The following is a 26,466-nucleotide window of genomic DNA, read 5'->3' as shown; positions in this document are numbered from 1 at the left end:
GGGAAAGAATTCAATGTTGTAAGCTTGTATATATATCATCGTTATCATGTTGTTGGTTTGCAGACGACATTAGGACGTGTGACTATCCAAATAGACAAAGTTGTGACGGAGGGAGTGTACAGTGGATCTCTAAGTTTGAATCACGACAGCAACAAAGGTGCCTCTTCTAGGTCGCTCGAAATCGAGATTGAATGGTCTTGTCGGACATCTGATGATACCACTTGAGAATACAAAAAAAAAACAGCTTTCTTCCATCTCGATTCCTCGAAGCAATGCACTGTGACTCGAGTCACGGATTAATGCACATCGGTACGAGACTCTGTGTTTAATATTTGCTCCTGATAGTTGTGGCAGGAAAAATGGGAGCAAGGGGGGGGGAGGGACATATAGGCAAAATTCCACAAAGTAGAAGAAAGGTGTTGTGTAAAGGTTGCTCTTCTGCTCTACCAAACTATGGCATGAAGCTAAAACAGCACGAAGTGCTGTGATTCTTGAAACAATGTTAAAGTGTAAATTTCGGAATACATGAGCATTGAATCTGCTAGAGATGGATAACGACCCAAGTTTTTCGGGTGTATATGATCTTGGTCTCGCCCCTCCCGTTTCTTGGTCATATTTGATCTCAAACGTATGAGAGTTAGATATAGGTACTTGCAAAATGTGAGGTACAGAGACCAATGTACGTGCGAGATGCAGCCAAGACTCAGGTACTTGGTCGACAAGGGCAAGTGTGAGAGTGCGAATGATGAGTCGAGGAGGCGAGGCCAAAGGACGGTGAGGGGAGAGAAGAGGGGCAAAAGAGCCATCTAATAGATAATACAAACGCATTCACTACAGGAGAATTCAATAACTTGAAATCAGACCAAAACCCAAGCCTTTGAGGACAGTCACAAAGGCAAAATGGCATTTGCTAAGTGTTAAGAGACAGTCCCCAATGCACCTTATCTTGGTGGACTGAAACTAAAAAAAACACCAAACAAGTAAGCAAGTGGATGCTGAAACAGGAAGGACAGATAAAAGCAACTGACTGAGGAAATATTTTGGTCATTTTGCAGCACCAACTAAGACCGAACGTGCTTGGGTGAATGCCGAAATCACTCCCCCGAGCTGCAGTTTATCGTTGCACCCAAAGCTCAATCTGTACCTGCAAATATCAACCACAAGAATTTATGTAATGTTCATGGATACAGACTGGCAAAACTATTTTCTTTTCCTTTGGGTATTGTTATTTAACGTAGTATCTCGGCATGAAGTACTAACTCTATGTCTGCTAAATCATTGATCAACTGAATTCTGACATCTGACGGCATCTTGATCTTGAAAACAAACCTGTTAGATCGATTGTGCGAAAGTAAGACATGGGTTAACCCAGAAGTAGTTGAAAGAGAAGCAATACCACGAAATATAACACTCACATTGTCACCTCTTTGACAATATCAACAATGGCCAGTCCTTTCCTTGTCTTCATTTCGGATATCTCTACAGAGATAGGCCAGGAAATAGTTATGAAAGCGGATTAAACGTAAGAAGAGAGAAGAACATTAACGTTATTGGTTATGGTGGTTCCATACTTTCGTAGCTTTCGGCAAAGGATTCATTCAGAAGCCAGTAAGATATCTGCTCAATGTCCTTGGGCAATGGATTTCCAGTGCATAGATATACCTCTTCCTCTGTTATTTGCTGAGAAGCCATATGTGTTGACTGCTCATAAAAAGAAATCGGTTATAAATTTCTCGCAGATCCATTTTCAGAGACTGAAAATATTTTTTGTGCCCGTTTCTGGGTTTACAGATCAAGTCAGCGAACTAAGTGTATAATTATCAGTTTTTCTGACCAGACCTGCAAAATGTTCAAAGCCTTTCTCATGTCCCCGTTGCTCAAACGTACAACGGCCGATAAACCACTCTCAGTTACGTCAAGCCTGTTTCAGTCAGGAAAGGGAAACACGAGAAAGGCCATAAACAAAAGGAACACTAAACAAAAACAAGACAGAGTTGGGGAGAAAACCATAGAATTTTGAAAACCAAAAGAACTTAATCCTCACCCTTCAGCTTCAATGACATGCTTGAGACGTTGACTCACATGAACAGGATCAAGAGGAGCAAATCTAAATCGAGTACATCTAGACTGTAAAGCTGGGATGATCTTGTTGACATGATTGCAGATGAGAGCAAACCGAGTGTTCTTTGTGTATTTCTCAATTACTTGGCAAACGTAACAAAATCGGCGAATAAGTGAGTTACATATTTAAAACTTCAAAGGCCAGAGAGTTAGGAAATGGGGTAAAGTTTTACCTCTACGCAGGGCGAATTGAGCATCTTTCGTCATGGCATCTGCTTCATCTAGCAAGACCAACTTTACCGAAGATTTTCCGCTGCAAACAAGATTCGGTCCTTATTCTATGCTAACTTCTTACGCAAAAGAATATCTAATTTTATTGAGTGTGATCTCACAGTTACACATGCCAAAAGCATGATTCCAGATTAAGAGCCAATACTGATTTGTTACTAGGATTACACATATACCTGAATGAGAAGCTCTGTGTGCTAGCAAAATCTTGAATCTGTTGCCTTACAACATCAATCCCTCTATCATCAGATGCATTTAGTTCAAGAATCATATTATGATACTGGGCTCCATATAGCTTCCGGGCAACAGCTAGAATCGTTGATGTTTTGCCCGTACCAGGAGGACCATACAACAGAAGATGAGGTAATCTGTTCTCGTTCGTCAACCTATCAACTATTTGAGACAACAAAACAACACTCAAGTTGAGTTCAGGTAATAGCTGTAACGAGCATTAGTTCCGATATCCAAATGAGACAAGCAACTACATATGCACGATAAACCTTGTAAAAAGGTGTAAGCTTGATCGATTTCTGTAGGCACTAGAAAGATATCAACTTTAGAAACTAAAGCAATGTGTCCCTCACAACACGTTGCCAAATTCAACTCACAGAGGGACAATGCCTTAGCTTCTTAAAAGAGTAGAAACGGACATCATCAGAGACACAATTGGTTCTTTTCCTTCTTCTTTAATCCGTTCGTAAAACGAAAAGGACCCAACTATAGAGCCATAATTTCCATATTTTCTACCAACAACCCAGCCGTCGTCGCCAGATTCTCGCACTATCAAGTGGGTTATCTAGAGAAACAAGCAGATTACAGTGACGGCTAAATCAAATTCCGGAAATAGAAGCAAACCCTAGCGCAGGCGAACGAAAACATGAAGAGAGAGAGCAAGTGTGTGTGTAAAGGCCATTACTCGTATCGATGATGTCTCGGTGAGCAGCGACGTCTTCGAGAGACTGAGGCCGATACTTCTCGACCCACGGCGTCGCCTTGCTCTCTCGCGACGAACCCATGGCGACGGCTTTTCCCTTGTTTATGAGCTTACGAGGTTGCTGATTCTCTTCCACGTCGATCTCCATCGCGGAATCCACCTCCGCCATAGCAACTGCTTCTCGCTACGTCGCACTCTCTCTCTCCCTCTCTGTATCGTCCCTCTCCGATGGCGCCAAGTTCTAGTTTTTGAGGAAGCTGACATTTTTCTCTGCTCAAAGTATAATTACACTTTTACCCTCGAAGAAGGAGGATGGCCCATTGGCTTGGGCCCATTGGCTCGGGCCCATTTTGGTGATAATTTACTCAGTTCTGACAGATATGTTTTCTCCATTATTATATATTTTTACATTATCTATCTCTCTCTCTCCATTATTACCATTTAAATATTGCATTTATATTATTTTAGATTTAATAATTTACATAGAAAACAGTATTTTTTTAACCAACCCACCTAATTGTTTTATATTTTTATGTCAGAAATAATTATTTTACTGTTAGAATTTAAATCTATTGATTGACTGTTAGTTCTTCCAAATGTAGTTTAAAAAAATAATTTTATAAAATCTAGGAAAATTTCTAAATAATTTACTTTCTAACCAACTAATGATAGATGCGTTTTAACGTACTCATCAACGGAAATGATTCTCTATCATTGACAAAAATACTATTTTAACGAATAAATCTAATTTTTTCTTTTTCATAAGAAACAAAAGTATAGTTTCTAATTTAAAATAAAAAAAAATGTTATTTCTTGAGATTTAGAACTAAAAAAAAATATGTTTGGCTCTTAATATATATATATATATATATATATGTAGGGATATTAAGGGAAAAAATATCTATGGGTGTTTCTGTAATTATGACACTCGCCGGTAAGTAAATTAAAGCATGGTTTTTGGAGGGAGTATAAGAAATCCGGCATGTGACCTCCATTGTTCTCTCTCTCTCTAACAATGTCTGCTAAGTCTCAGAGATCCTCCACAATCTCGCCGTTACGTTCTCGGCGATCGCCGGCGGATGCTCCACCGAGACGGCCGGCGACTCCATCCTCTCAGTTCTCCGCTTCTCCGACCACCTCTTCCACTCCAGTTCCATGCTCCGCCGCGAGTCCGTCGAACTCCTTCAGCGACAGGTCCTTCGCCGCCTCTCCCGCGGCTGTTACGGCGAAGCCGAAGGAAAATATTACGGTCACGGTTCGGTTCCGTCCTCTCAGGTACTGTATCTCATTATTTGTGTGTTGTGACGGAGATCGATGTTTTGTCGTTTAGTTCAGCCGTGGTGATTCTTTTGGAGCTGTGTTTGGTTATTGAATCTTTTTCTGTTGTTTTTGTTTTTGGGTTCTTTGAAATAGTCCTCGGGAGCTCAATAATGGAGATGCTCTTACGTGGTATGCAGATGGGGACTATACTATACGGAATGAGCACAACCCTTCTAGTTGTTATGGTTTTGGTTAGTGTGATTCTGGCGACTCTTATTTTGATTCTCTAGAAATTACGAGTTAATCGTTGAAATGGTAATATCTGCTGATAGAAACTTGTTCGCTGTTCAAAAAAAAAAAAAAAAGAAACTTGATCGTTGTTCTGCATTTATTTGCTCTGGATTTGGTTGACGTGTATTGGTGTTCTGTGCAGATAGAGTATTTGGTCCTGCAACCACTACTCGCCGTGTTTATGACATTGCAGCGCAGCATGTTGTTAGTGGGGCAATGCAAGGGATCAATGGTATATGACATCTATCTTGATGTTCTTCTGTAATGGCTCTAAAAGGAATCCACTGTTAACTCTTCAAGCAGTATGATGTTAGAAAGGTTTCACTTTGGAATCTTTTGTTTGACAAAGGCTTCCTTGCTTATGTGCAGGGACTGTGTTTGCTTATGGTGTTACTAGTAGCGGGAAGACTCACACGATGCATGTAAGTTCCTAGTAAAAGGTTGATCATATGTTCTGTCTCTTTCAGCAATATGTTTGTCAACGACGTAGTGAATCATTGAACTATACATAGGCTTCCAAGATCCTTTGTCCTATAATATTTTGCCATAATTGTACTAGACATGCTTTTTCTTTCCTTTTTTTCTCTATGTTTTTCAAGTAGAACAAACATAGGTGGCCATATCCTTCACCTCCTGTGCATCTATGCTGATACACCTTGTCTTATGGCTTCCCTTCAGGGGGAGCAGAGGTCACCTGGAATCATTCCATTGGCAGTGAAAGATGTTTTCGGCATTATTCAAGAGGTGTTAGATTATTTTTGTTCGTGTCTCTCTTTGATATTATTATCATTTCATTAACTAATCATGTTAGAGCTCTCCAGACACCAGAACGGGAATACCTTCTCCGTGTTTCATATCTAGAGATTTACAATGAGGTATGCCCCATTTCTCTATTTATTCATATGACCTTGCTGGTATTTTTTTTATCTTATTCTGTATCCTTAGTAACAAAAGTTTCTAAGAAATTGGTGTCCTGGTGCATCTTGGACTTAAAGTTACCTGGAAAGTTAGAGGGATGCTATTGATTTTAGTCCTCAAGTTTGTTTCTGTCTTTTTTGTTCCCTCAAATTCCTCTCAAAGAAAAAACTTTCTTTTATGTTTCTCTGCTTTGATTTTAAGAGTGATAGAATCTTTCGTTTAGAAATAGAGTATACCACATCAACTTCTTTTTTGTTTTTTCGACAACACCTTACATCAGATCATTACAAATACACACATTTATAGCCTTGAGTAAGTTCCAATGTAGTTTTAAATTCAAATACAAAAAATAGCTACACATTAACTACACAAACTGTTTGTCTTAATCTGTACAAGAACTTGAATCATATTATTCCTAACAGTCTTACCTAGACCAATACATGTGAAAGATGGTATGGAGTTAATTTCCTGGTACAGATAGTATTGAGGTTCAGGGGTGTACCTAAAGACATGAAACTGTGAAGAGATAATCGGCTGTTGTTCGGCCTGAAAGTAATGATCAACTGCCAGTTATGTCTATCATGCAACACCTGTGGTGTGATTTGAATCTGTATTTTATTGTTCTTTCAGGTCATCAATGACTTACTGGATCCAACAGGACAAAATCTAAGAATACGAGAGGACTCTCAGGTAATTGGTTGATTATGTCTGTGAGATAACCCACTAAGGTTCTACAGTTGGACCATTCATTTTGTTTTTTAGCAGCAAACGCATTACCACTGCTGTGCTTCTTATTTCATTGGCCCGATCTCTTTGCATTGTATTTTTTCTTCACAGTTTACAGACTGTTTGCTTATGTTTGTAGGGTACCTATGTGGAGGGTATAAAAGAGGAAGTTGTATTATCCCCAGCGCATGTTTTATCTCTCATTGCCTCTGGAGAAGGTATAAAACTATGTATTAGGTAGGAGGGAGATACTTGGTAATCTGCAGTGTCTGACCATCTTTTGTTGGCCTATAGTTTGGTTATTATGTTTGGTAAATATCTTTTTCAGGAGTGGTGTTAAGAAATCAGATAGTTACGCTTATGATCTACTTCCCGTATACTGCTGATTCTCGTATGATATCCTTTATTTGCGATTTATTAATTCACATGAGCATCGTTTTTCCCTAGTGGTTGTATAGACTGGTTAGTATTACAATCCAATATCAAATTATTTGCCTTGTAACTTCTGCTCTTAATAAGGTCACGCCTCTCTATCATTTTTCTTATTAGTGTTTGGGTTATGGTGCCTTTTCCGGAATCGTTGCAGAACATAGGCATGTTGGTTCAAACAATGTCAATCTTTTTAGCAGTCGGAGCCACACAATATTCACCTTGGTAACTACTAAAATTTTGAATTGTATCTGTCTTATCTCTATTTTTGCCATTAATATGCTTTAGAATGTTCCTTATGATATTGTCCTCTTACTCTTCACTTTGAATGTAATGTACGTTTCAGACCATAGAAAGCAGTCCACATGGAAAGGGAGAGAATGGAGAAGATGTTACTCTTTCTCAATTGGTAGTTCATTGGCCATACTAACTAATTTCTTCTTTTTTATATTAGAAGTTAATGTCATTCTTCGTTGCCTGAGAGTGTAGTCTGACTTTTCCTTCTACAACCTTGTAGATATCTAATATCTGACTCTAGGTTCCATGCAGCACCTTATTGACCTTGCAGGATCTGAGAGTTCTAAAGCTGAGACAAGTGGAATTCGAAGGAAAGAAGGCTCCTGCATCAATAAAAGTCTACTTACCCTTGGCACTGTAAGAAATTTATCTTTCAGTCTTAATCCAACTTTCTCCCGGTAAATCTGATGCATTGCTAGTCTTCCCCTGCAGGTTATTTCTAAACTCACAGACCCCAAGGCAGGCCATATTCCTTATCGGGATTCAAAACTTACACGTCTCTTACAGTCAACACTTAGTGGCCATGGACATGTATCAGTAAGTTTTTGGAGCTATCCCCTGAAATAAGTCAACTATCTGATGGGAATGTCACAGTTATGGTCTTCTTGCAAGTATCATAGAGCTTCCGTCAACATAGCTTTTCTTCTTCTAAAACGAGTTTACTAACATTGTTATTTCTCTAATCTTCTTTCAGCTCATTTGCACCATCACACCTGCTACCAGCACCAGTGAAGAAACACACAACACGCTGAAATTTGCTCAGAGGTGCAAGCATGTTGAAATCAAAGCTTCTCGAAATAAGGTGGACTGGATATGTAGAACTAATACTTATGACAGAGTGGCATTTAAATTTACTTCCTAATATCATTTACTGTTCTGATGTAGATTATGGATGAGAAGTCGCTTATAAAAAAGTATCAGAAAGAAATATCGTGCTTAAAAGAGGAACTTCAGCAACTGAAGCATGGGATGTCCACGTCCATGTCTAACCAAGAAGATTTGGCCAATATAAATCTCCAGGTTTTGCATGAAGATAGCTCTTCATGTGTTTTTCTTTCCCTTATAGCCAAGAAATGATAAAACTTAATTCTCATCTGATACTGGCAAGAAGCTCAAATGAAATTTTGATGCAATTGAAACATTACTTCAAATTTCTGTCCCTTTTTTTGCTTTATCTGTAAATAAAATGCATCCTATAAGTATCCTTTGTTATTTCTCATTGTGCTCTTCTACGTATTACCAGCTCGAGGCCGGTCAGGTTAAACTTCTGTCAAGGCTAGAGGAAGAGGAAGAAGCCAAAGCAGCTCTAATGGGAAGAATTCAGCGTTTGACAAAACTGATTTTGGTTTCAACAAAAAATTCTATGCAGTCAAGTACTGCTGGAAAACCTGCCTATAGATGGAGGCATTCATTTGGAGAGGATGAGGTATGTATATATCTGGTTTTGTTAATCTTAATTTGTTTGCAACTACGGTATTGTCTGCCGCTGTGTCATGTGATATCAACACCTATATCTTGTAAAAGCTAGCACAGTTGCAGTTATTTGAATTTATGATATGTCTCCATCAATATCCTGCAGCTGGCATATCTGCCAGATAGAAGACGGGAGAATGCGGCCAATGAAGAAACCGGAAACTTAGGCCTTGAAGATTCAAAAGATCGCAGGGACGACACTAGCCATCTTAACCAGACGGCTAAGGATCTGAAAAGGAACAAGAGCCGTGGAATGCTTGGATGGCTAAAAATGAAAGTACGTTTTCCTATACTTCCTCGACCCTATTTTATAGAATCAAATTTTATTTAGAGAAATTGGTGCGGTTTAATCAGAATTTAGAAGTGAACCCCTTCTGCTTGCCAGGAACAATTATGTGCAATTGTTCACGATTTCTTGTAGGCTTGTAGCCTATTTCAAAATTGATTATCCTTTTCCACCACTGCCTAACAATAATCTGTATTCCTTTAATATACATGATGATACAGAAAACTGATGGTTTGTCTGGAAATTCACCTACCACTGATAACCAAAGCTCTGCAAGAAGATTTCCTACATCTTCCACTAAAAGTTTGCAAACAAAATCGTTCAGTAGAAGAAGGGATAATCAAACAACTATCAAGTCTTCTCCGGACAGAACTGTTGAACGTGACTTGTTTGGTGCACTTGTTGAAGCAGAAGATACCGCTCTGGTGAGAGAACTCTTATTGATCATTCAGGGATTTGTAAGTGGTCACCGTGTTATCTTTTACCGTGTTCATCTGCTGAATGTTTTGCAACAGACTGGAAGTGCTAGTGTCGATCAAAGGGATCTTCTTCACGAGCAGATGAAAGTTTTAGTCGGAGAAATAGCATTGAACACCAGCTCATTGAAAAGGCTTTCAGATCAATCAGCTAACAATCCCGAAGGTTCCCAAATCAGAGTGAGCTTTTTTCGTGTGATCTTTGATAGAAAGTGTCCCAACTTCTCAGCATCCAAAGTGTTGCTTCTTTAACATGTACGGTTTCAAATGCAGGACCAGATGGAGAAGCTGGAAGACGAAATCCATGAAAAGAAGCATCAGATTCGCGTTCTCGAGCAACAGATGATTAGATCTTTTAGTATGACCCCTCATACCAATAACCCTCATGAAATTTCACAGGTAAGGTGGAAAACAATCCGAGAGAAATATAACATGGATGTGTCATATCCAATCCAAATGCATCTCGGATAATATTTCTTTGCTGTTTCTCGTTTGTGCTATATACAGGCTCTCTCCAAGCTCACTACGCAACTGAACGAGAAAATCTTTGAACTCGAGGTAGGTACTCAACCCTTTCTGGTTCCTCTAATGACTCCTTACCATTACCAATCACATTCTCTAACTCAGAGACATGAATGTTTTGTAATGAAATGCCTATTCAAGATCAAGTCTGCAGACAATAGGATACTTCAAGAGCAGCTGCAGATTACTGTAAGACGATTCCTCAGCCGATTTCCTGTTTCAATATGAGAATTTTTATCATTCCGGCTTCTTATCATCTAACATGAACAGAAATCAGAGAACGCTGAGATGCAAGAAACGATCATCCTACTAAGGCAGAAACTCGATTCCCTAACCGAGAGAATATCATCATATCAACATCCTCAGCAAAATCCAGGAAATGGATCATCAGTGAAGAATTCTTTCAACCGAAACAACGAAGAGCTAGAAATCTATGTCGATGCAGGAACACCGACAAGCGTTATGAGCTTAAATAGAATATTTTCTCAGGAAGAGACCAAAGAGATTAAGGATGAGACAACTCTAAGTCTAAACTCTCAGGTATCTTAACCATGCCCCGTTCTTGCGCAACTTCTTCTAGATACCGAGTTAGTAGCATTCACCCGTTTATCGGATTTTACATCTGTTAGGCAATGGATATAGAGAATCTGAAGAAGGAGATTATGAGATTGGCCGAGGAAAAAGATGAACTTGAAGAACAGAACAAGAAACTCACAGAAGAAGCTTCTTATGCGAAAGAGTTGGCTTCTGCTGCAGCACTTGAACTCCAAAACCTGGCAGAAGAAGTTACCAGACTGAGTTACGAAAACGTGAAATTCACGAGCAAAAGTTCCATGTCTTGCAGCTTCGGACAGAACTCCGGCAATCATTACTGACCTAACGCTGTTCAGACAAGCAACACATTAGTAGAAGGTTTGCATCTGGAGGAAACACGAAACAAAAAGAAAAAAAAAGGAACCGAGGAAGGATGAGAGATCAAACCCGGGTTTATGCCTTTGATAATCAATAATTCCTGAGAATCTCTTAAAGATGCTCGGGTTAAGCTCTTCAAAGGCAATGGATGCCGGATGAGACGTAGGGAAACAAAAAGTGCAATCTTATATCATCGATAATTGTTTGATTGTACATCGGATTACATACACCATATATATATATCCACAAAATATTTCTTTGTTCCTATACAAAATCTCTGTTTCATTTTATCTGGTCTCACGTCAAAGCTCTCCATTGTCCCGAGAACCGTCACTTGCAGGGAAAAGCTCTTCTAAGAAACCAAATCCGGCTGCTTTAGGCTGCGAAATATCTCTTTTATAATCACGATCCACACTGTCCATAACACAAGATGTGATCATGCGATGTACAAAAAAGAGAAAAAAAAAATGTACGATAGTTAGAAAATCATACGATATTATAGGTGAATGAACAGCAAAAATGGGAAGGTGGAAAGAGTTCAGAACTTGGGAAGCCTATCACAGTTTGCAGGAACCCATCCAACTCGATGCTTCTCGTTGTCATATATCACCATCATGCCTTGGAAAAAGTTGTCTAAGACGACGAAAAAGGCGGAAAAAGAGTTCAGAAATTTGAGTATAAACCCGAAAGGCGCAATTGGTAGTTTAGGTTACCTCCGATTATATTGTACCCATGAAGCCCAACTTCTGTTCCATTCAGAATTCCTAAGCATACATTTCCATATTTCTGAACACCAAAGAGAAGAATCAGCTTCAGCAAATGGCCGGCCTTTCGAGGAGATAACCCATTAAACCATTTGCCTGTTTAAGTTTATCATCAGCATCGGTTTGTTACTCACAGTGATAATGAGATACGAGACAGGTGGAATCTGGAAAGGCTGAGCATTCTTTCCTGTCCCAAACTGTAATGTCAATGTCTTGAAATACTTGGCGACATCAAGAACCGATTTTACAGGTTTTACGCCTTTCCAGCAGACCGAAAGGCTCTTATCCTCCTTTGTTTCCGTCAAAGGCTTCCCATCCAAATCCTTATTTATCTAAGAGATACGCGAAAGCAGGTGCTCGTACAATTAGACTGTTCTTTCTCTTCTTTCTTTGAAGAATATAACCCTAGTTTTCGTGATTTGTTTCTTACCAGATCAAGAATCGCTTGATATGCCTTCTTGTTGAAGTAGGTGTATGAGCTTCCACTGTCGAAAACTAAGTTTAGGCCTTTCACACTTATACTCTTGCCGTTATAGAGAAGCTCTGCTGGTCCAACCATGTAGTTTTTACTATAAAAAGAATCACACAAGAGAATTTACCAGATGGTGTAAAAATATGAATACTGAGGACTAAAAATGTCAAATATTGCTTACTCTGGAGCATTACGAGACAGTGAAGTCCACACAACTCCAGATGAAGGAAGAAGCTCGTCTCCAATTGATAGAAAACCTCCGCCTTTATGACTTAAACAATGTGTGATCACATTCTTTGTTACACCCATTGAATTTAGCTGCATCGCCATGCCTATTTTCCCTCTACCAAGACCAAGAACTCCTGCAGTTGGAGGCGGAGGGTGTGGACCCGGGTGTTGCTGATCATACCCGCATCTGAAAAAAACAGGACAATACCTTCAATATCATGTAAAGATCCTGTGGCGGTAGTAATATTTCAAGATCTGAGTAAGATTCCATTGTATCAGAACTATTACCAACGTTACATTCCACATTTTTCGTGTTTGCTTATCTTTGAAACGAAAAATGAACTAAAGACTCACCCAAAGGTCAATTGGGGATGCACTATGGAGCCATTTGCAAGTCTTAGAGGAAACTCGTCAATTACTAGAGCGCCAATAGATGATGCGTTATCAGCATATCCGATCTCGTAGTCGCATTGATCTTCCGGGTTAGCACAGGGTCTGCTCTGAGGCAAGTCAAGGCCAGAACATAACATGTGTGAACAAGGCAGAGTGTTTCTCTTGGGCTTGTACTGATGAGTACGAGGCTGTAAAACAAGGATTGCATTCCGATCATAAACAACGGATTCAACGAGGAATTCTCTAGGCCCGGTTCATGTTTTTTAGTTTCAGAGACAGAAAAGATTCAACCTTTGTGCAACCAGTGCATGGAGCATCACATTGAACCCAAGTGAGATCACTGCCTGTATCAATGTCCAAGTCAAATAGCTTTGGTGGGTTTCCTATGTGAAGCAATACAAAGTAATACCTGAAAAACTCATACAACAAAAGATGAAATTTTCAATCACTCAAATCATAATGAAACAGATAGATAGAACCGTTTCGAAGTCAAGAAACAGAAGCAAAACAGAAGAGTTTGAATCAAATGAATAATACAAATGCAAACAAGATTGAAATAAGAGTTCTCAAACTCAAAATCCGACAGACGCAAATAGTTAATCAGCTAAAACCGATCGAGAAACCAAGTACCAAACATCAATAAACTAATATAATCTCTAGAGTCACCAAGACTGCTCATTCAGGACACAATCCGAAACAAGAATCAAGGAGAACAAGGAGTAGAGAAGATCAAACCATGAAAACGCGAGTGGGTTTTCCACATTTTTCGGGAAAAACGACATATTTGGAAATTTCGGAGAAGAACAGAACGTACCCAAGAGGGTAAACATTGCCGGAGACCGGAAACACGACGGAGGAACCAAACCGGTAATCCTCGAACTTCTCTTTCGTAGATTCTGCGGCTTCGAAGCAAGCACAGAGGACGAAGAACACAAACAGCAAGTAAAGCCCCACAAGCAGATTTCTCGTGTTGAGTTTTCGATTCATCTTTTTGTCACCCAAAAAGCGATACAGATTGAAAAGTTTAACCAAATCCCCAAAAAAAAGTTCCTTTCTTTTTTATCTTCTCTGCTACAGAGACAGAGACAAGTTCCTTTTTTTTCAACTGAGATTTCGAGTTCCCATCCCCATGGCGATCGATCAATTAATTGAATTCGGAATTTGGCAATGTTTCATTCAACACGCGCGATTGAGTACGTGTCCGCCACGCGCGGATTGCAATGAATGAGGTCCGTAGTTCTCTGTCGGTCCACCATGGGATCCATATTAGGCCCAACTAGTTGGGCTATATATTTTAAACATATGAATATAATAGATTATGAAAAATTAACAAACCCTAGATGGTTTATCTTATTCAATTGGCAATCGTGAATATATTAATAATTATAATTATATAAAATTAAAATGAATTTTAATTTATTCATTACAGTTTTCTATATTACTATATTGAAAAAAATTACTTATTAAATATTTTAGTGCATCTTTTAGTATATTCGTCAAACATAGCCATAGATTTTCAACAAAATTACTCCATATAACTATTATAAAAAGGGAAAAACATCAAAATAATATTATTAAGAATATTTTTAAGAATATAAATATGGTAAATATGATATAAGAGAACTCATGGAAAAGGGAAAATCAAATCGGAATCATCCATTATTCTTCACGATATAAATGTTCTTAATTTTATTTTGGACCATCTCCCTACACGACGGAAAAACTCCAGCGAGACAAGTCGAAAGGGAACGCGCCACATGTACACCTTCGTGACGTGGCGACAAGGTATTGGTTAGAGCACCGTTACGAATTGTACTTGATGTAGACAATTATTCTCCCTCATAATTTTATTTGGCTAGTTTTGAATAAGGAAAACAATCAGTAACGGCTAAAGTCAAGACACTATGTTTAACTCCTTGCCAAATTGTAAAACCTATGACGAGCTCTATCCAATGAGAATTCGCCACGTGGAAATTATGACCATTTAGAAGACAGTATTTTTTCCACAATGTGTTGATAAATATCTCTAAGTTGTTCCTCTGAAATCTCAAACGGAGTTCTCGCAGGTAAGAGAGAGAGGGAAGAACGAGAGAAGAGAGAGCGACAATGGCGTCAAGAGTTTCTGCGTGGATTTCGATCCTTCTGGTTTCGTTGGTTTTCTCTTCTATAAGAGCCGAGGAGGCGGAGACGAAGGAGTTCGTGTTAACTCTGGATCACTCTAACTTCACCGATACCGTCAGCAAGCACGATTTCGTCGTCGTCGAGTTCTACGCCCCCTGGTATTGCGATGGATCTCGCTTTCTCTGATCGTATTCGATGAATTAACTTTTGACTTTGATTTGCGTCGTGAATCTGACGGATCACCCTTTTTGTCTTTTTCCCGGATCTGATTTTTTTTTCCTTGTTCTCGCGCTTTCTGGGTCTGCATGCGTCTGATTACGTTTGTTGTTTCGATGGGTTGCTCTGAAATATCGTAGCTGATCCGTTTCATGAAGCATGGGTTTTGGTTATGGTTTGTGATTCTGAGGTTGAATGGTGCGATCTACATCAATTGATTTGATATTGTATCGTATTTGATGTGAGATATGAATGTGATCTTCTACCGATCCTGTTTTCGGTACAATGATGCGTAATCTTACTTCCTCTCTCAATTGATGCGTGGATGTATTCGATCTTGTCCTCTATCATTAGAGCTCACTCTCCTAAACCCATTCTTGTTCTGTTTCAGGTGTGGACACTGCAAAAAACTTGCTCCTGAGGTAATCGATTCGCTTTTCGATCTTTTAGATAGGATTTGTGAATGGAGACCCGATGATTTCGATAACTATTGTTGATATTTTGGTTTACAGTACGAGAAGGCTGCATCTGAGTTGAGCAGCCATGACCCTCCGGTCGTTCTCGCCAAGGTTGATGCCAGCGAGGAAGCAAACAGAGAGCTCGCGAACCAGTTTGAGATTCAGGGTTTCCCCACTATCAAGATTCTGAGAAATGGAGGAAAATCATCTCAAGACTACAATGGACCTCGTGAAGCTGAGGGCATTGTTGCTTACTTGAAGAAGCAAAGTGGCCCTGCTTCAGCTGAAATTAAGTCAGCTGAGGATGCTGCCGAGGTTGTCGGTGACAAGAAGGTTGTCGTGGTAAGTGTCTCTTCTGTTCCTTTCTTGGTTTCTCCACCGTTTCTTGATCTTGAAATTCCCAGCATGAATGTCTGTTGCTTTTGTTTTAGGTTGGTGTTTTCCCCAAGTTATCCGGTGAGGAGTATGACAGCTTCATGGCTCTTGCTGAGAAAATGCGTGCTGACTACGATTTCGCTCATACTTCGGATGCCAAGTTCCTTCCACGTGGAGAGTCATCTGTTGCAGGACCTCTTGTTAGGCTATTCAAGCCTTTTGATGAACTTTTTGTTGAATCCAAGGTATAGCAGATTGATTCCAGTTTGTACATTACATTGATGAGAAATCATTTTTTATAGTTGATGATAACCTGGGTTTAATGTCATATATAATTTATTTATGTTTCATGCAATCAGGATTTCAATGTGGAAGCGATGGAGAAATTTGTCAAGGAATCTAGCATTCCGATTGTCACCATCTTTGACAGTGATCCAGCCAACCATCCTTACGTTATCAAGTTCTTCGACAGCCCTGATGATAAGGTAACTTAGTCGCCATGTTATTGCTGATATCGACATATCCACTATGCCCAACTAGTGTTTCCGATAAGTATTTTGAATTGAAAGGGTACGGAATGGTGTTGCGATTGATTGGTAGCTTAGTTTCTGTTGGAAAGATCAAAGCTTTTTCTTTTGTGGTGCCTGTGATGGCACAATGTTTAACTCAGTGATGCTGTGACGTGGTAAAATGCTGCAATAACATAATGTTTTAGCTGGATTCGGATAGTATTTCAGTTCCCTAGTTGACCTTCTGAATGCATATGTTTTCTCTGTTTCTGTATCTCATATGTGATACATGACTTGCAGTCCATTTTTGTTTGCTGTGTTAATGGGCAATGTTTTGAAATTCAGGCAATGTTTTTCATGAACTTCACTGGCGAATCTGCCGAGTCTTTCAAATCAAAGTACAATGAAGTTGCTAGATCTTACAAGGGAAAAGGTCTTAGCTTCCTGCTGGGAGATGTTGAGAACAGTCAAAACGCTTTCCAGGTTAGTGTTCCTTGTCTCTGCCCCATCTCGTATCCTGGTGTGTCTACACATTACTGAGCCGATTTCTCTCTCTCTCTGTTTTCCTTTTTGTTTGCTTTGGAAAAACAGTACTTTGGACTCGAAGAGAGCCAGGTTCCTCTCATTGTCATCCAGTCTAACGATGGTAAGAAATATTTGAAAGCAAACTTGGAGGTGGACCAAATCGAGTCCTGGTTGGGGGACTTCAAGGTTAAGTTTCTGTGCAAAACTTTTGTGGTATAGGAAATAAATCTTAAACTGCAAAAGTCTGTATACGCTTCTAACTGAAGAAAATATTTGCAATATTTGCAGGATGGAAAAGTTGCGGCTTACAAAAAGTCTCAACCCGTTCCAACTGAAAACAACGAGCCAGTGAAGGTTGTCGTTGGAGAAAGCATTGACGACGTGGTTTTCAATTCGGGAAAGAACGGTGAGTGGATTCAAATGTTGTTCTATCCCAACATGTGAAGCTTGATCCAGAAAACGGGAAACTGATTTCCCAATCACTACTAAATTCCTTGCAGTTTTCCTCGAATTCTATGCCCCGTGGTGTGGACACTGCCAAAAGCTCGCCCCGATCTTGGACGAAGTCGCCGTCTCATTCCAGAGCGACCCGAATGTCGTTATAGCAAAACTAGTAAGTCTTATTACATGCATATACATCCGAGTTTCTCGTCCTACTCGATGGTATGTGTTCATTTACCCGATTTTCCTCTATCCCGTTTACAGGACGCCACCGCAAACGACTTCCCGACCGAGACATTCGACGTGAAGGGCTTCCCAACAATATACTTCAGGTCATCGAGTGGAAACATTGTGCAGTACGACGGAGACAGGACAAAGGAAGACATAATAAGCTTCATCGAGAAAAACAAGGACAAACCCGCAGCTGAGGAACCTAAGGAGGAAGCAAAAACCGAGGAACCCGAGGAGGAGGAGCCCGCAAAGGACGAACTCTAAACCGAGAGAGAGAGAAAGAGAGGTAGGAAAGGTGGAAGGTGTGTTACTCTTCGCTGCTATAGAGTTAGTATGGTAGTAATGAGGAATACAACACACACACACACACAACAAGACTTTTTATGAGTTAGGGGAGGATCTCTTTAATCTATCAGAGTGACGTTGCTGAACTTGTTCATCTGCCGCCTCATTTCGCCTTTTTTTTTTTCATTTTGTCTTTAGGTTTTTTTTTTTTTTTTTTTTTTGAATAATCTCCTTGTTGGTTTTGTGTTCCATGGAATAAAACTTGGTTTTGAGGCAAAACCTTCGAGCAGGAACTTGTATCCTTGGGTGTTTTTGTGAAGTGGAATACCGCCAACCGATCTCTCGTCAATCGGTTGTGGTTTCAACTGTTCACTCTAATAATGAAACGTACAGTGAAACGTGAAGAACACGTTAGGGCTTATCCTTGGTAAAAACGTGAAAAACAAGTTAGGGTTTTTCTTTGGTTAAAACCTGTTGTTTCCTTGGGGGTCGGCATTAAAAGATGGGGACATTTCGGCATGGTTTTTCAGAATTGATTTGAACTATATCGAATCTCTCTAAATTGTATTTTTTTTACAAAACTGAATATTTTAGAATCGAATCGAATATGATATAATAGCTCATTTATATATTTTATACAATCGAAAGAGTCAAACCAAATCATTTTTGAACTGAACTCAAATCAAATGCCAAAAATTCAAAAATCGAATATTCGGTTTGGTGGTGGGATATGTTATCTGAATCTATGGTTTGGATTCGAGGTTTTGGACGTGGTTGGTTAGTTTTGGGTATCAAGCATATGCAAAAGTTGGAAAATTCTCTTCATCACATCACCCACCCTTTTTTTTGTCTGATTAGGGTTTTGATTAGTTTAGGATTTATGATTGAAGGTTTGCCATTAAATTTGGTATAAAAAAAACGAAGCCGAGATGGAATATCTTTTAAAAGATCCGGATATTCTATAACCGTACACCCGAACCGGTCTCCGGTCTATATTCGATATTTGTCAACCGGTAATTTATTTTTTTCTATCTTCAAATGTGTGGCTCAGCTAATAAATGCCCAGAAAAAAAAATTAAAAAGACGCATTATTTACTTTGGGTAAATGAGCTTAAAATGGTATTGTTTTTATGACATATCCGATTACCCTTTTCATTTCTTTTATTTTTCTCCTTTTGCCTCCCGATATTATTATTTTAATACATTTATAAAAAGATAAATAATCGTTCGGAACACCTTTCATCAAACATTAAAAAGAAGATCTTCAAAGCAGGGATCTCGTATAAAACTTAAATTATGTTTTTCTTCTGTTTTTTTTTCTAAAATTTTCGATTTTCAGATCTAAAACATTTTTTAAGTACACTTTATTATTTATTAATATATTAAATAGATTAAATATAATACAAACATTTTTATTAATAAATTTAATAACTTTTAACCAAAACATAATGGGCAAGTAACCTTTTATGTGTGTATATATATATAATATTAATTTATCTATAAATAATGGAAGAATTAATAAACGATATATATATATATGCATATACTGATATACATATATATGAATTATTATTATTATTATTATATTTTGGTTCATGTGCCATGGAAATAGAAATATAGAACTCAATTGCTTGCATAACGTTTGTAGTGTTCTGTTGAATATTTTACACGTGTATATATGTGGGTCCACTTGCGTATTTTAGCATTTAGTAGTGAGATCTAGGCTCTTGCACCTGTCGGTGGTCCATTATATATATATATATATATATATATGAATATTTATTAGTTTTCATCTCTTCGTCGTTTTCATATTTTGATCGGAATTAGTGTGTGTATATATGTATGTATCGTTTAATAACAAATATAAATAAAATATTCCACAATCCTTGACTTTCCGTTAGGAAAAAAAATGTAAATTCAATTAAATTCCATTCAAAACAGATATAAATTCCAAGCGTTTTGGACGTATGTTTTAGGGCAAAGGACAAACAAAATAGGAAATGAAAGGATACAAGACAACAACATGAAATTAAATACCAAATGGGAAATGACAAATATTATACATCAGTAATGTCGTGAAGGGAATTACATTCTTCCCTTTTTTTATTCTGCAATCATAGCTTATACACACATATATATATATATATATATATATATAGTAATACACACCCATATATTTTAGTTCAAGCATATATATATATGTATATGTTTATTTGTGGAATTCAATAACCCAACAATAGTAAGCACGGCAAGGGAACTCGCAACGGGCGAAACCCGATTTCTTAGCCAAAGCTTCGAACTCGGCCCGCGTCCTCTCCCTTCCGCCGCCCAACAGCGTGCACACCAGCACGTCCATGTCGAACCCGAAGTTCGAGTATTCGCCTCCGCCCTCGGGGTTTGTCGGGATGATCGTCTCCACGATGATCACTTTCCCTTTCTCCGGCAGCGATTTCCAGCAGTTTTTAAGAATCTTTACAGAGTTCTCGTCGTCCCATCCATGGATTGATCTCTATATTGACCGAGTTTATAATTAATTAGAGAATTAGGGTTTTCATGAACGCTTCTAAAATAGACTAAAATATTCATGCAGTGAAAAAATAATTAATAAACTTTTTTATTTTTTGGTAATGAATAATTAATAAACTTACTTTGGTGAAGATGGCATCCCCTTTCGGGATCTCAACAAACATATCTCCGGCCACATGTTCCACACCTGCGACCAAACGCACTATAATTAATACGAGCCCCGCTTGTTTTTAAACGAGTAAAAAAATGTTTAGTTCTAATTCAACTCGCCTAACTCGTAAGCCGAACAAATAATAAAAAAATATATATTTACAAAAATAAAAGTAATAAAATGACGATAGTATGCAAATAAAATATTTTTTAAAACCCACGATTGGTTGGATGATCCAGCTAGTGGAAAATATTCACATGAGTTTCTTAAAATTTCCTAAAATATATTATACAAAAAAAAATCATAAAATACCCTTTTGCTAAGAGATAGAGTTGGATCAAATATTCTGTAAAATTTCGAATTATTAAAAAAAATTAAAAAATTAGTCTCACGAATCAACTCGTGGCTCGATCGAGTTGTAGCTTGTGATAAACGGGCTCTTAAATCCAATTTTTTTTTTTACAATAACTATAAAAAATATGACTCTACTCGCCTAAAAAAAGGAGATGATCGATTGATATATATATACACACACATATATGTCTATAACACGAGTATTTTTCTTCTAGTATGTAATACCATCTACGTGTAATATTGTATCATGCATGAAATGGAACACGTTACAATAGTTATATAAGAATGAGAGAATACCGTACCGGGAAAAGGAGGAGCCTTTGCTATGACATCGGGCAAGTCGAAATTGATACCCTTCATACGAGGATACTTTGAGGTGACGAGAGCAATGGAAGTGCCATCAGATCCTCCCACATCGACCAGAACGTTCACACCTTCGAATCCTCTGTAAACTTCTAGAAGCCTCTTCATGATCATGGTGGAATGCTCCGCCATGGCTCTGTGGAACAGCTCGTGGAAGGGTTTGTTCCTCCTCAAGTATTCGTACAGGCTCACGCCATGGGCGCGTGTGAACGGATCGGTTCCATCCAATATCAAATCCTTCATATGAAGCCTGCACGTGAACATATAAATGGATATAATTAATGAAGAATCGTTATCTATGGCATATATACAAGAGTTTTTCAATGTGAATATGACGTATATATTACTACGTGTATGAAGTGCAGGGGGGAGAGAGAGAGAGAGAGAGATACCACATCTTGATGTAGACGTCGCTCTGTGAGACGAGGTACAGTGGGACGACAGAACCGGAGTCTTGGTTATTGTTGGACAGAAAGAACCGGCAAATCGGTTTGGTAGCGTAAACCGACTCGGTTTCTCCGGTACGACCGTTCTCTCTGGCCTGAACCGTACGGCACTTGACCATGTCGTAGCTGGCGAGCAAGCGAAGCATGCGGTCCAACAACATGGGAGCATGTGGGTTGGTAGGCTTGATCGGAAGGCGGCGCGCTATCTCGGAAGGCGAGACCCACGCGCCTTCACCTGCTGACGCAGAGCGGTTTTCAAAGCCATGGGGAACGCAATCGCGTTGGTTATCCTCCCGGCCCTAATGCCCACCTCGTCATCATCTTCTTCTATTTTGTTATTCCCGTTAATGATAGGGTTAGGTTTAGGGTTTAGCGATGATTCTTTGTTTCCGTTAAGGGTAAGATTAGGGTTAGGGTTTAGGGATGGTTCAAGAACATTGATGATGTCCATTTTCTTTTACGCTCAACGGAAATCGAAGTAAATGAAAAAGGGTAAAGAAATATAGCAAATATGTTTGTGGTTTGAGCTTTGATCTTCGCTCCTTTTATAGACAAAAAAATCGTAGGCGTCTATGGAAAATGTTATCGACGTGTCACTCAATGCATGCATGCATGGGCACAATTTCCTTCATTGTGTGACACGTATGTATATATGTAGACAGAGACATCATATCGCTACAAAACACCGCTAAAATATGATGAAGAACGCATAACATTGCATCATATGTATATACATATATATATACATATTAGTGGTTCCCCAAAAAAAATTGCGGTGTTTAAAAAGTGAAATGGAAAAAATATAGATTGTCTTGAAAAAAATAGAATTTTTAGGTAAAATCTATAAAAAAATATACAGAGTTTATAAAATATATAATAAATATATCAATTTTAAAATTTATAAATAAATATATAAAATCTTTAAATTAAAGTGTACCAAAAACCTATATGAACTCTTCAAATTGAACAACATAATTCGAATATAAAATTATTTTTGAATAAAAAAATGTTAAAACATTGTTAACATTTATTTATAAAATAATTTAGATAAAATAATCGATGATGGTGTAAATAAAGATTATGTATAAAATTGTTTTCAATTCCAAAAATTGATGTATTTATTTTTTGTCATTGATATATTTATTTGTCAAATTAAAAATTGATATATATTTTTTTGGTATATTTCATAAAGTTCGAATTTTTATGGGATTTTTTATGATTCTTGTTCATTGATCTCAAATCTTCTTATAAAAAAATCATTACACCAAAACGTAATTAGATCACAACAAGTGATGGTTTAATAGTGGTAAATGTTGTAAAAATAGTAATTTTATATATTGATAAAATAAAACTTGAATATACATAAAACAAACGGTATAGAATTATATATACATGTAAGTCCAATATATGAAGACATGAAAAAAAAATACTTTGAAAGAAAAATATAAAAAAAAATGAAAAATAGGATCCTATGGTGAATGAGAAATGGGCATTATCAAATATACTCTCTATTTTCTAGTTTGATTTCAAGACATACCGTTTTTCAACTGTGATCCGAAATATAATCTTGATCATATTGGGCGTAACGTTAAATTTATGATGATCACACTCATTCATTATATTTATACTTTATATATCTCACTAATCATTTGATAAAAATATTAAAAATTTAATGTTATGACCAATGTGACCAAGATTATATTTTGGATCATATGGTCATAGTTGAAAAAAGGTATGTTTTAATGTCAAAATAGTAAATAGAAGATATTTTTGATATAATGCCAATTAGGAAAGAACGACACGGATCTTGATAAGATATCGGTATTTTATTGTGAATTATAAATATAAAAAATCGGAAAATAAGATCTTATCGTGAATTAAAGGACAAAAATAGAAAAATTGGAAAATAATATCCTATCGTGAATTAGAAACTAACGACAAAGATCTTGATAAGATATCGGTATGTTATCAAGAAATCTTATCATAAAATTGGTTGGTGGAGATAAATCAAAGCAGAAACACGACATTGAAACAAAAAGCACATGGAATTACAATTTAAAAAAGGGGCTAAAATAGAAAGTATTGAAGAAATAATATATAATTAATTAACTCAATATATCACTAATCAACTCAATATAATCATTAATGATCCGTTATGCAACAAATTTATCCGTAAACAATCCTTCTCGTTATAATTAGAAAAGATGCAAATCCTTGAAAGAGAAAAAAATAGGGAAATGGAAACACTGAATAAAACAAACGGAAGAGAGAAAATTCAACTGAATAAATTATTTCAAGAGTTCGTAATGGAAATTTGTTTATATTTTAATATTTGGAAACAAAAAAATTTGATTTCTGGAAAATTTTCACAGGAAATTAGTAATTTACAAAATTAATTATGCGATCTAAATATATCATATATAATAATGGTAACATATAATTATTAAACAGTGTATGATTAAGCTACTCGAACGTTTTTATGAGATGAAACAATATGATTTGAAATACCAAAAAGTTGGTATTTATTCGCAAAACTAATATTTAATTATGATATCATAAGATACCAAATTAAGAAATTAACAATGATTTACATAATATCGTAATAGTCCATACACAAACTGTTAGTTTGTACAAAAAAACTCTGTTTCTTTTTTTGTTTAAAAATGCTGAAACATAAAAGTGTCATAATAAAAATTCGTATGTATTATATAGATTACTTAGAAATAGAAATAGATTATTATTATTATTATTATTATTATTATTATTATTATTATTATTCTTATTATTATTATTATTATTATTATTATTATTCTTATTATTATTATTATTATTATTATTATTATAAAATCTCACTTTCCAAAAGCACTATAAAAAAACACTGAAAAGTCACAAGCATTTACGCGTGAAGCACGTTCGCATTTTTGGACCACTAAGTAGGTAAGTGACATTAGAAATAGATATTCAAGTTCCATAAACTCTGCCACGTGTCTGTAAATTTTAAAATTGTAAAGGAAATTCGAGAGAAAAAAGCAAAAGAATAATAAATTTCTCGGTTCCATATGACGTTTTAAAATAGTTTTTGTTTTAAAATGAAAAATATTTGTAGATTTTTTTGTATTTTTTTTTATATTTTTTCCAATTTTACTTATATTCCATCATAGTTAATAAAAAATAACAATATTTAAAAAATAAACTAATTAAAGAGAATTTTTAGGAAAAATATTTTTTTGTAACGTATATGTTAATTTTAAGCTAAAAAGATATTTAAAACTGACTAATATTATCCAAATTAGTGTGTACGTGTATACACTAATACACATACAAAATGGACATGGAAGTATCGTAAACTTAGTGTTTCGTTTTCTATATATTTTTTGGTGAACGTTTCGTTTTCTATATTGATTATTATTATTATTATTATTATTATTATTATTATTATTATTATTATTATTATTATTATTATTAATATTATTATTATTATTATTATTGTGGTGGTATGAATCTACCGACACTCAAGTCGTTTTAGGCCGGGTGATGCGAACATGCATGACCATTGACGAACATTGCGCCTTTTTCCACATTTCCATTTGGCCTTTTCCACATAATTCCATCTCTAGTTATTTATGCTAGGACCCGAAAAAGAGAGAAAAAATCAGACACCATTCATTTCTCACGCCTTTAATAACCAACCTTTTATATATATTTATATATATATAGTGCGAAATTATGTGGACCAAATTAATTAATTTCTTTGGGAAAAAAAACAAATATGAGAGTGTCCAAAAAGAAAAAGACAACTCTTGCAGTAGCGGTCTTGAATAAAGCCGGTTGATATTATATATACTATTTTTATGAGCAATGAACCCTTTTGTAAAATGCATAAGAAATTTGATACAAAATACAAATATAATCCAGAAAAATTACAAATAAATACATGGATTTGTTCAAAATTTTACCAATAAATAAATACATGAATTTATTTTTGTAAGATTTGAACAAGTAATTATTTAGAAGATAAAAAAATATATATATTTATTGGTAAGATTCGAATAAATATTTACTTGTAACACTCTAAATATTTCTAAACTCATTTTTCTTCTTTCTTTTTCGATATTTACAAATCTTCCATATTTACAAACTTCGTATAAGAGAATATTGCAAATTGATATATTTTTTGTGAGAAAAAAATTCATATATTTATTTAAAATTTTCCCTGTTAATTGAACCTCGAAAACCAACGGGATCATATAAAACGAAAAAACATAAACACAAATCATTCCAACAAACATCACAAATATGTGTGTGTGTGTGTGTGTATATATATATTCTTCCCCTTTATGCGTATACAGTCATTATGAGACAGAGACTTGTCTATTTTTACGTACATGAGGTAAAAAAAAGTAAAAGTAAATAATAGGAGAGAGTTACCACATCTTGATAAAGACGTCGCTATGTGTCATAAGGAACAGTGGGACAACAGAACCGGAGTCTTGGTTATTGTTTTTCAGAAAGAACCGACAAATCGGTTTGGTTGCGTAAACCAACTCGGTTTCTCCGGTCCAACCGTTCTCTCCGGTCTGAACCGTGCGGCATTTCACGATGTCGTGGCTAGCGAGTAACCGAAGCATGCGGTCCAGCAACACGGGGGCTTGTGGGTTGGTAGGCTTGGTGGGGAGCCGACGCGCTATCTCGGAAGATGAGAGCCACGCGCCTTCACCAGCCGCTGCGACTGGCC

At 36.8% G+C, this 26,466-nt stretch overlaps 6 protein-coding genes across 12 annotated transcripts in view; 3 read left to right on the top strand and 3 right to left on the bottom strand.

Annotated features, from left to right (window-relative positions):
- Positions 1-357, top strand: part of LOC104800208 — a 9,521-nt gene extending 9,164 nt beyond the window's left edge. For all 5 annotated transcript variants that reach the window (XM_010522968.2, XM_010522969.2, XM_010522967.2 and 2 more), the window contains one exon: positions 64-357. In XM_010522968.2, the coding sequence (XP_010521270.1) occupies positions 64-225 (162 nt within the window). In that variant the 3' untranslated portion in view covers positions 226-357. The remainder of the gene's footprint in view (positions 1-63) is intronic.
- Positions 358-789: 432 nt separating this feature from the next.
- Positions 790-3,528, bottom strand: LOC104800207 (replication factor C subunit 5). Its single transcript, XM_010522966.1, has 9 exons — positions 3,266-3,528; positions 2,526-2,742; positions 2,295-2,374; positions 2,045-2,204; positions 1,840-1,921; positions 1,572-1,701; positions 1,416-1,479; positions 1,261-1,329; positions 790-1,144 (listed from the first exon to the last, which is right to left on the bottom strand). The coding sequence occupies exons 1-9, from the start codon at positions 3,450-3,452 to the stop codon at positions 1,045-1,047; spliced, it is 1,089 nt and encodes a 362-aa protein (XP_010521268.1). The 5' UTR covers positions 3,453-3,528; the 3' UTR covers positions 790-1,044.
- A 720-nt stretch (positions 3,529-4,248) lies between these two features.
- On the top strand, positions 4,249-10,914 carry LOC104800205 (kinesin-like protein KIN-7C, mitochondrial). The gene is made up of 23 exons (XM_010522965.2): positions 4,249-4,558; positions 4,697-4,794; positions 4,977-5,066; positions 5,204-5,256; positions 5,513-5,578; positions 5,656-5,709; positions 6,383-6,442; positions 6,618-6,696; positions 7,065-7,132; positions 7,254-7,316; positions 7,457-7,561; positions 7,637-7,741; positions 7,899-8,006; positions 8,090-8,224; positions 8,448-8,630; positions 8,784-8,954; positions 9,185-9,388; positions 9,479-9,619; positions 9,713-9,838; positions 9,947-9,997; positions 10,103-10,150; positions 10,232-10,501; positions 10,591-10,914. The coding sequence occupies exons 1-23, from the start codon at positions 4,299-4,301 to the stop codon at positions 10,834-10,836; spliced, it is 2,784 nt and encodes a 927-aa protein (XP_010521267.1). The 5' UTR covers positions 4,249-4,298; the 3' UTR covers positions 10,837-10,914.
- Positions 10,915-11,036: 122 nt separating this feature from the next.
- LOC104800204 (aspartic proteinase Asp1) lies at positions 11,037-13,847 on the bottom strand. 3 transcript variants are annotated; one of them, XM_010522962.1, is made up of 9 exons: positions 13,545-13,847; positions 13,022-13,139; positions 12,692-12,918; positions 12,291-12,524; positions 12,068-12,206; positions 11,772-11,969; positions 11,587-11,659; positions 11,419-11,506; positions 11,037-11,287 (listed from the first exon to the last, which is right to left on the bottom strand). In XM_010522962.1, exons 1-9 carry the CDS (start codon positions 13,715-13,717, stop codon positions 11,176-11,178), a joined length of 1,362 nt encoding a protein of 453 aa, XP_010521264.1. In that variant the 5' UTR covers positions 13,718-13,847; the 3' UTR covers positions 11,037-11,175. The 3 variants fall into 3 exon arrangements, with proteins under 3 accessions (XP_010521264.1, XP_010521266.1, XP_010521265.1); XM_010522964.2 differs by having other exon boundaries at positions 11,163-11,253; positions 11,366-11,506; XM_010522963.1 differs by having other exon boundaries at positions 11,195-11,287; positions 11,366-11,506.
- A 921-nt stretch (positions 13,848-14,768) lies between these two features.
- Positions 14,769-18,192, top strand: LOC104800203 (protein disulfide isomerase-like 1-1). The gene is made up of 10 exons (XM_010522961.1): positions 14,769-15,009; positions 15,459-15,489; positions 15,580-15,867; positions 15,957-16,145; positions 16,260-16,385; positions 16,755-16,892; positions 17,001-17,120; positions 17,223-17,340; positions 17,435-17,547; positions 17,640-18,192. The coding sequence occupies exons 1-10, from the start codon at positions 14,837-14,839 to the stop codon at positions 17,868-17,870; spliced, it is 1,527 nt and encodes a 508-aa protein (XP_010521263.1). The 5' UTR covers positions 14,769-14,836; the 3' UTR covers positions 17,871-18,192.
- Positions 18,193-19,897: 1,705 nt separating this feature from the next.
- Positions 19,898-26,466, bottom strand: part of LOC104800201 (indole glucosinolate O-methyltransferase 4-like) — a 6,816-nt gene continuing 247 nt past the window's right edge. The window contains exons 2-5 of the mRNA XM_010522959.2: positions 21,678-22,030; positions 21,225-21,535; positions 20,540-20,604; positions 19,898-20,400 (exon numbers count right to left, since the gene is read on the bottom strand). Coding sequence (XP_010521261.2) covers positions 20,101-20,400; positions 20,540-20,604; positions 21,225-21,535; positions 21,678-22,030 — 1,029 coding nt within the window. The 3' untranslated portion in view covers positions 19,898-20,100. The remainder of the gene's footprint in view (positions 20,401-20,539; positions 20,605-21,224; positions 21,536-21,677; positions 22,031-26,466) is intronic.

The sequence above is a fragment of the Tarenaya hassleriana genome, unplaced genomic scaffold (assembly GCF_000463585.1).
Source record: "Tarenaya hassleriana unplaced genomic scaffold, ASM46358v1 Cleome65, whole genome shotgun sequence".
Lineage (NCBI taxonomy): Eukaryota > Viridiplantae > Streptophyta > Magnoliopsida > Brassicales > Cleomaceae > Tarenaya > Tarenaya hassleriana.
Note: the sequence above shows the minus strand (reverse complement) of the source record. Positions and strands in the feature narration are given on the sequence as shown.

Bases quoted from the DNA above. Each gene is read 5' to 3' on its own strand.
- LOC104800207 (XM_010522966.1), bottom strand. From the start codon at position 3,452: ATGGCGGAGGTGGATTCCGCGATGGAGATCGACGTGGAAGAGAATCAG. The intron at 1,702-1,839 runs GTCTGGTCAGAA...TTTTATGAGCAG, and splicing joins AGGCTTTGAACATTTTGCAG to TCAACACATATGGCTTCTCA. The intron at 1,480-1,571 runs GTATGGAACCAC...CTATCTCTGTAG, and splicing joins CTTTGCCGAAAGCTACGAAA to AGATATCCGAAATGAAGACA.
- LOC104800205 (XM_010522965.2), top strand. From the start codon at position 4,299: ATGTCTGCTAAGTCTCAGAGATCCTCCACAATCTCGCCGTTACGTTCT. The intron at 4,559-4,696 runs GTACTGTATCTC...TCTTTGAAATAG, and splicing joins GTTCGGTTCCGTCCTCTCAG to TCCTCGGGAGCTCAATAATG. The intron at 5,067-5,203 runs GTATATGACATC...GCTTATGTGCAG, and splicing joins GGCAATGCAAGGGATCAATG to GGACTGTGTTTGCTTATGGT.
- LOC104800204 (XM_010522962.1), bottom strand. From the start codon at position 13,717: ATGAATCGAAAACTCAACACGAGAAATCTGCTTGTGGGGCTTTACTTG. The intron at 13,140-13,544 runs GTACGTTCTGTT...TGAGTTTTTCAG, and splicing joins GGCAATGTTTACCCTCTTGG to GTATTACTTTGTATTGCTTC. The intron at 12,525-12,691 runs GTGAGTCTTTAG...TGTTTTTTTCAG, and splicing joins CATCCCCAATTGACCTTTGG to ATGCGGGTATGATCAGCAAC.
- LOC104800203 (XM_010522961.1), top strand. From the start codon at position 14,837: ATGGCGTCAAGAGTTTCTGCGTGGATTTCGATCCTTCTGGTTTCGTTG. The intron at 16,893-17,000 runs GTTAGTGTTCCT...TTGGAAAAACAG, and splicing joins ACAGTCAAAACGCTTTCCAG to TACTTTGGACTCGAAGAGAG. The intron at 17,548-17,639 runs GTAAGTCTTATT...TCCCGTTTACAG, and splicing joins ATGTCGTTATAGCAAAACTA to GACGCCACCGCAAACGACTT.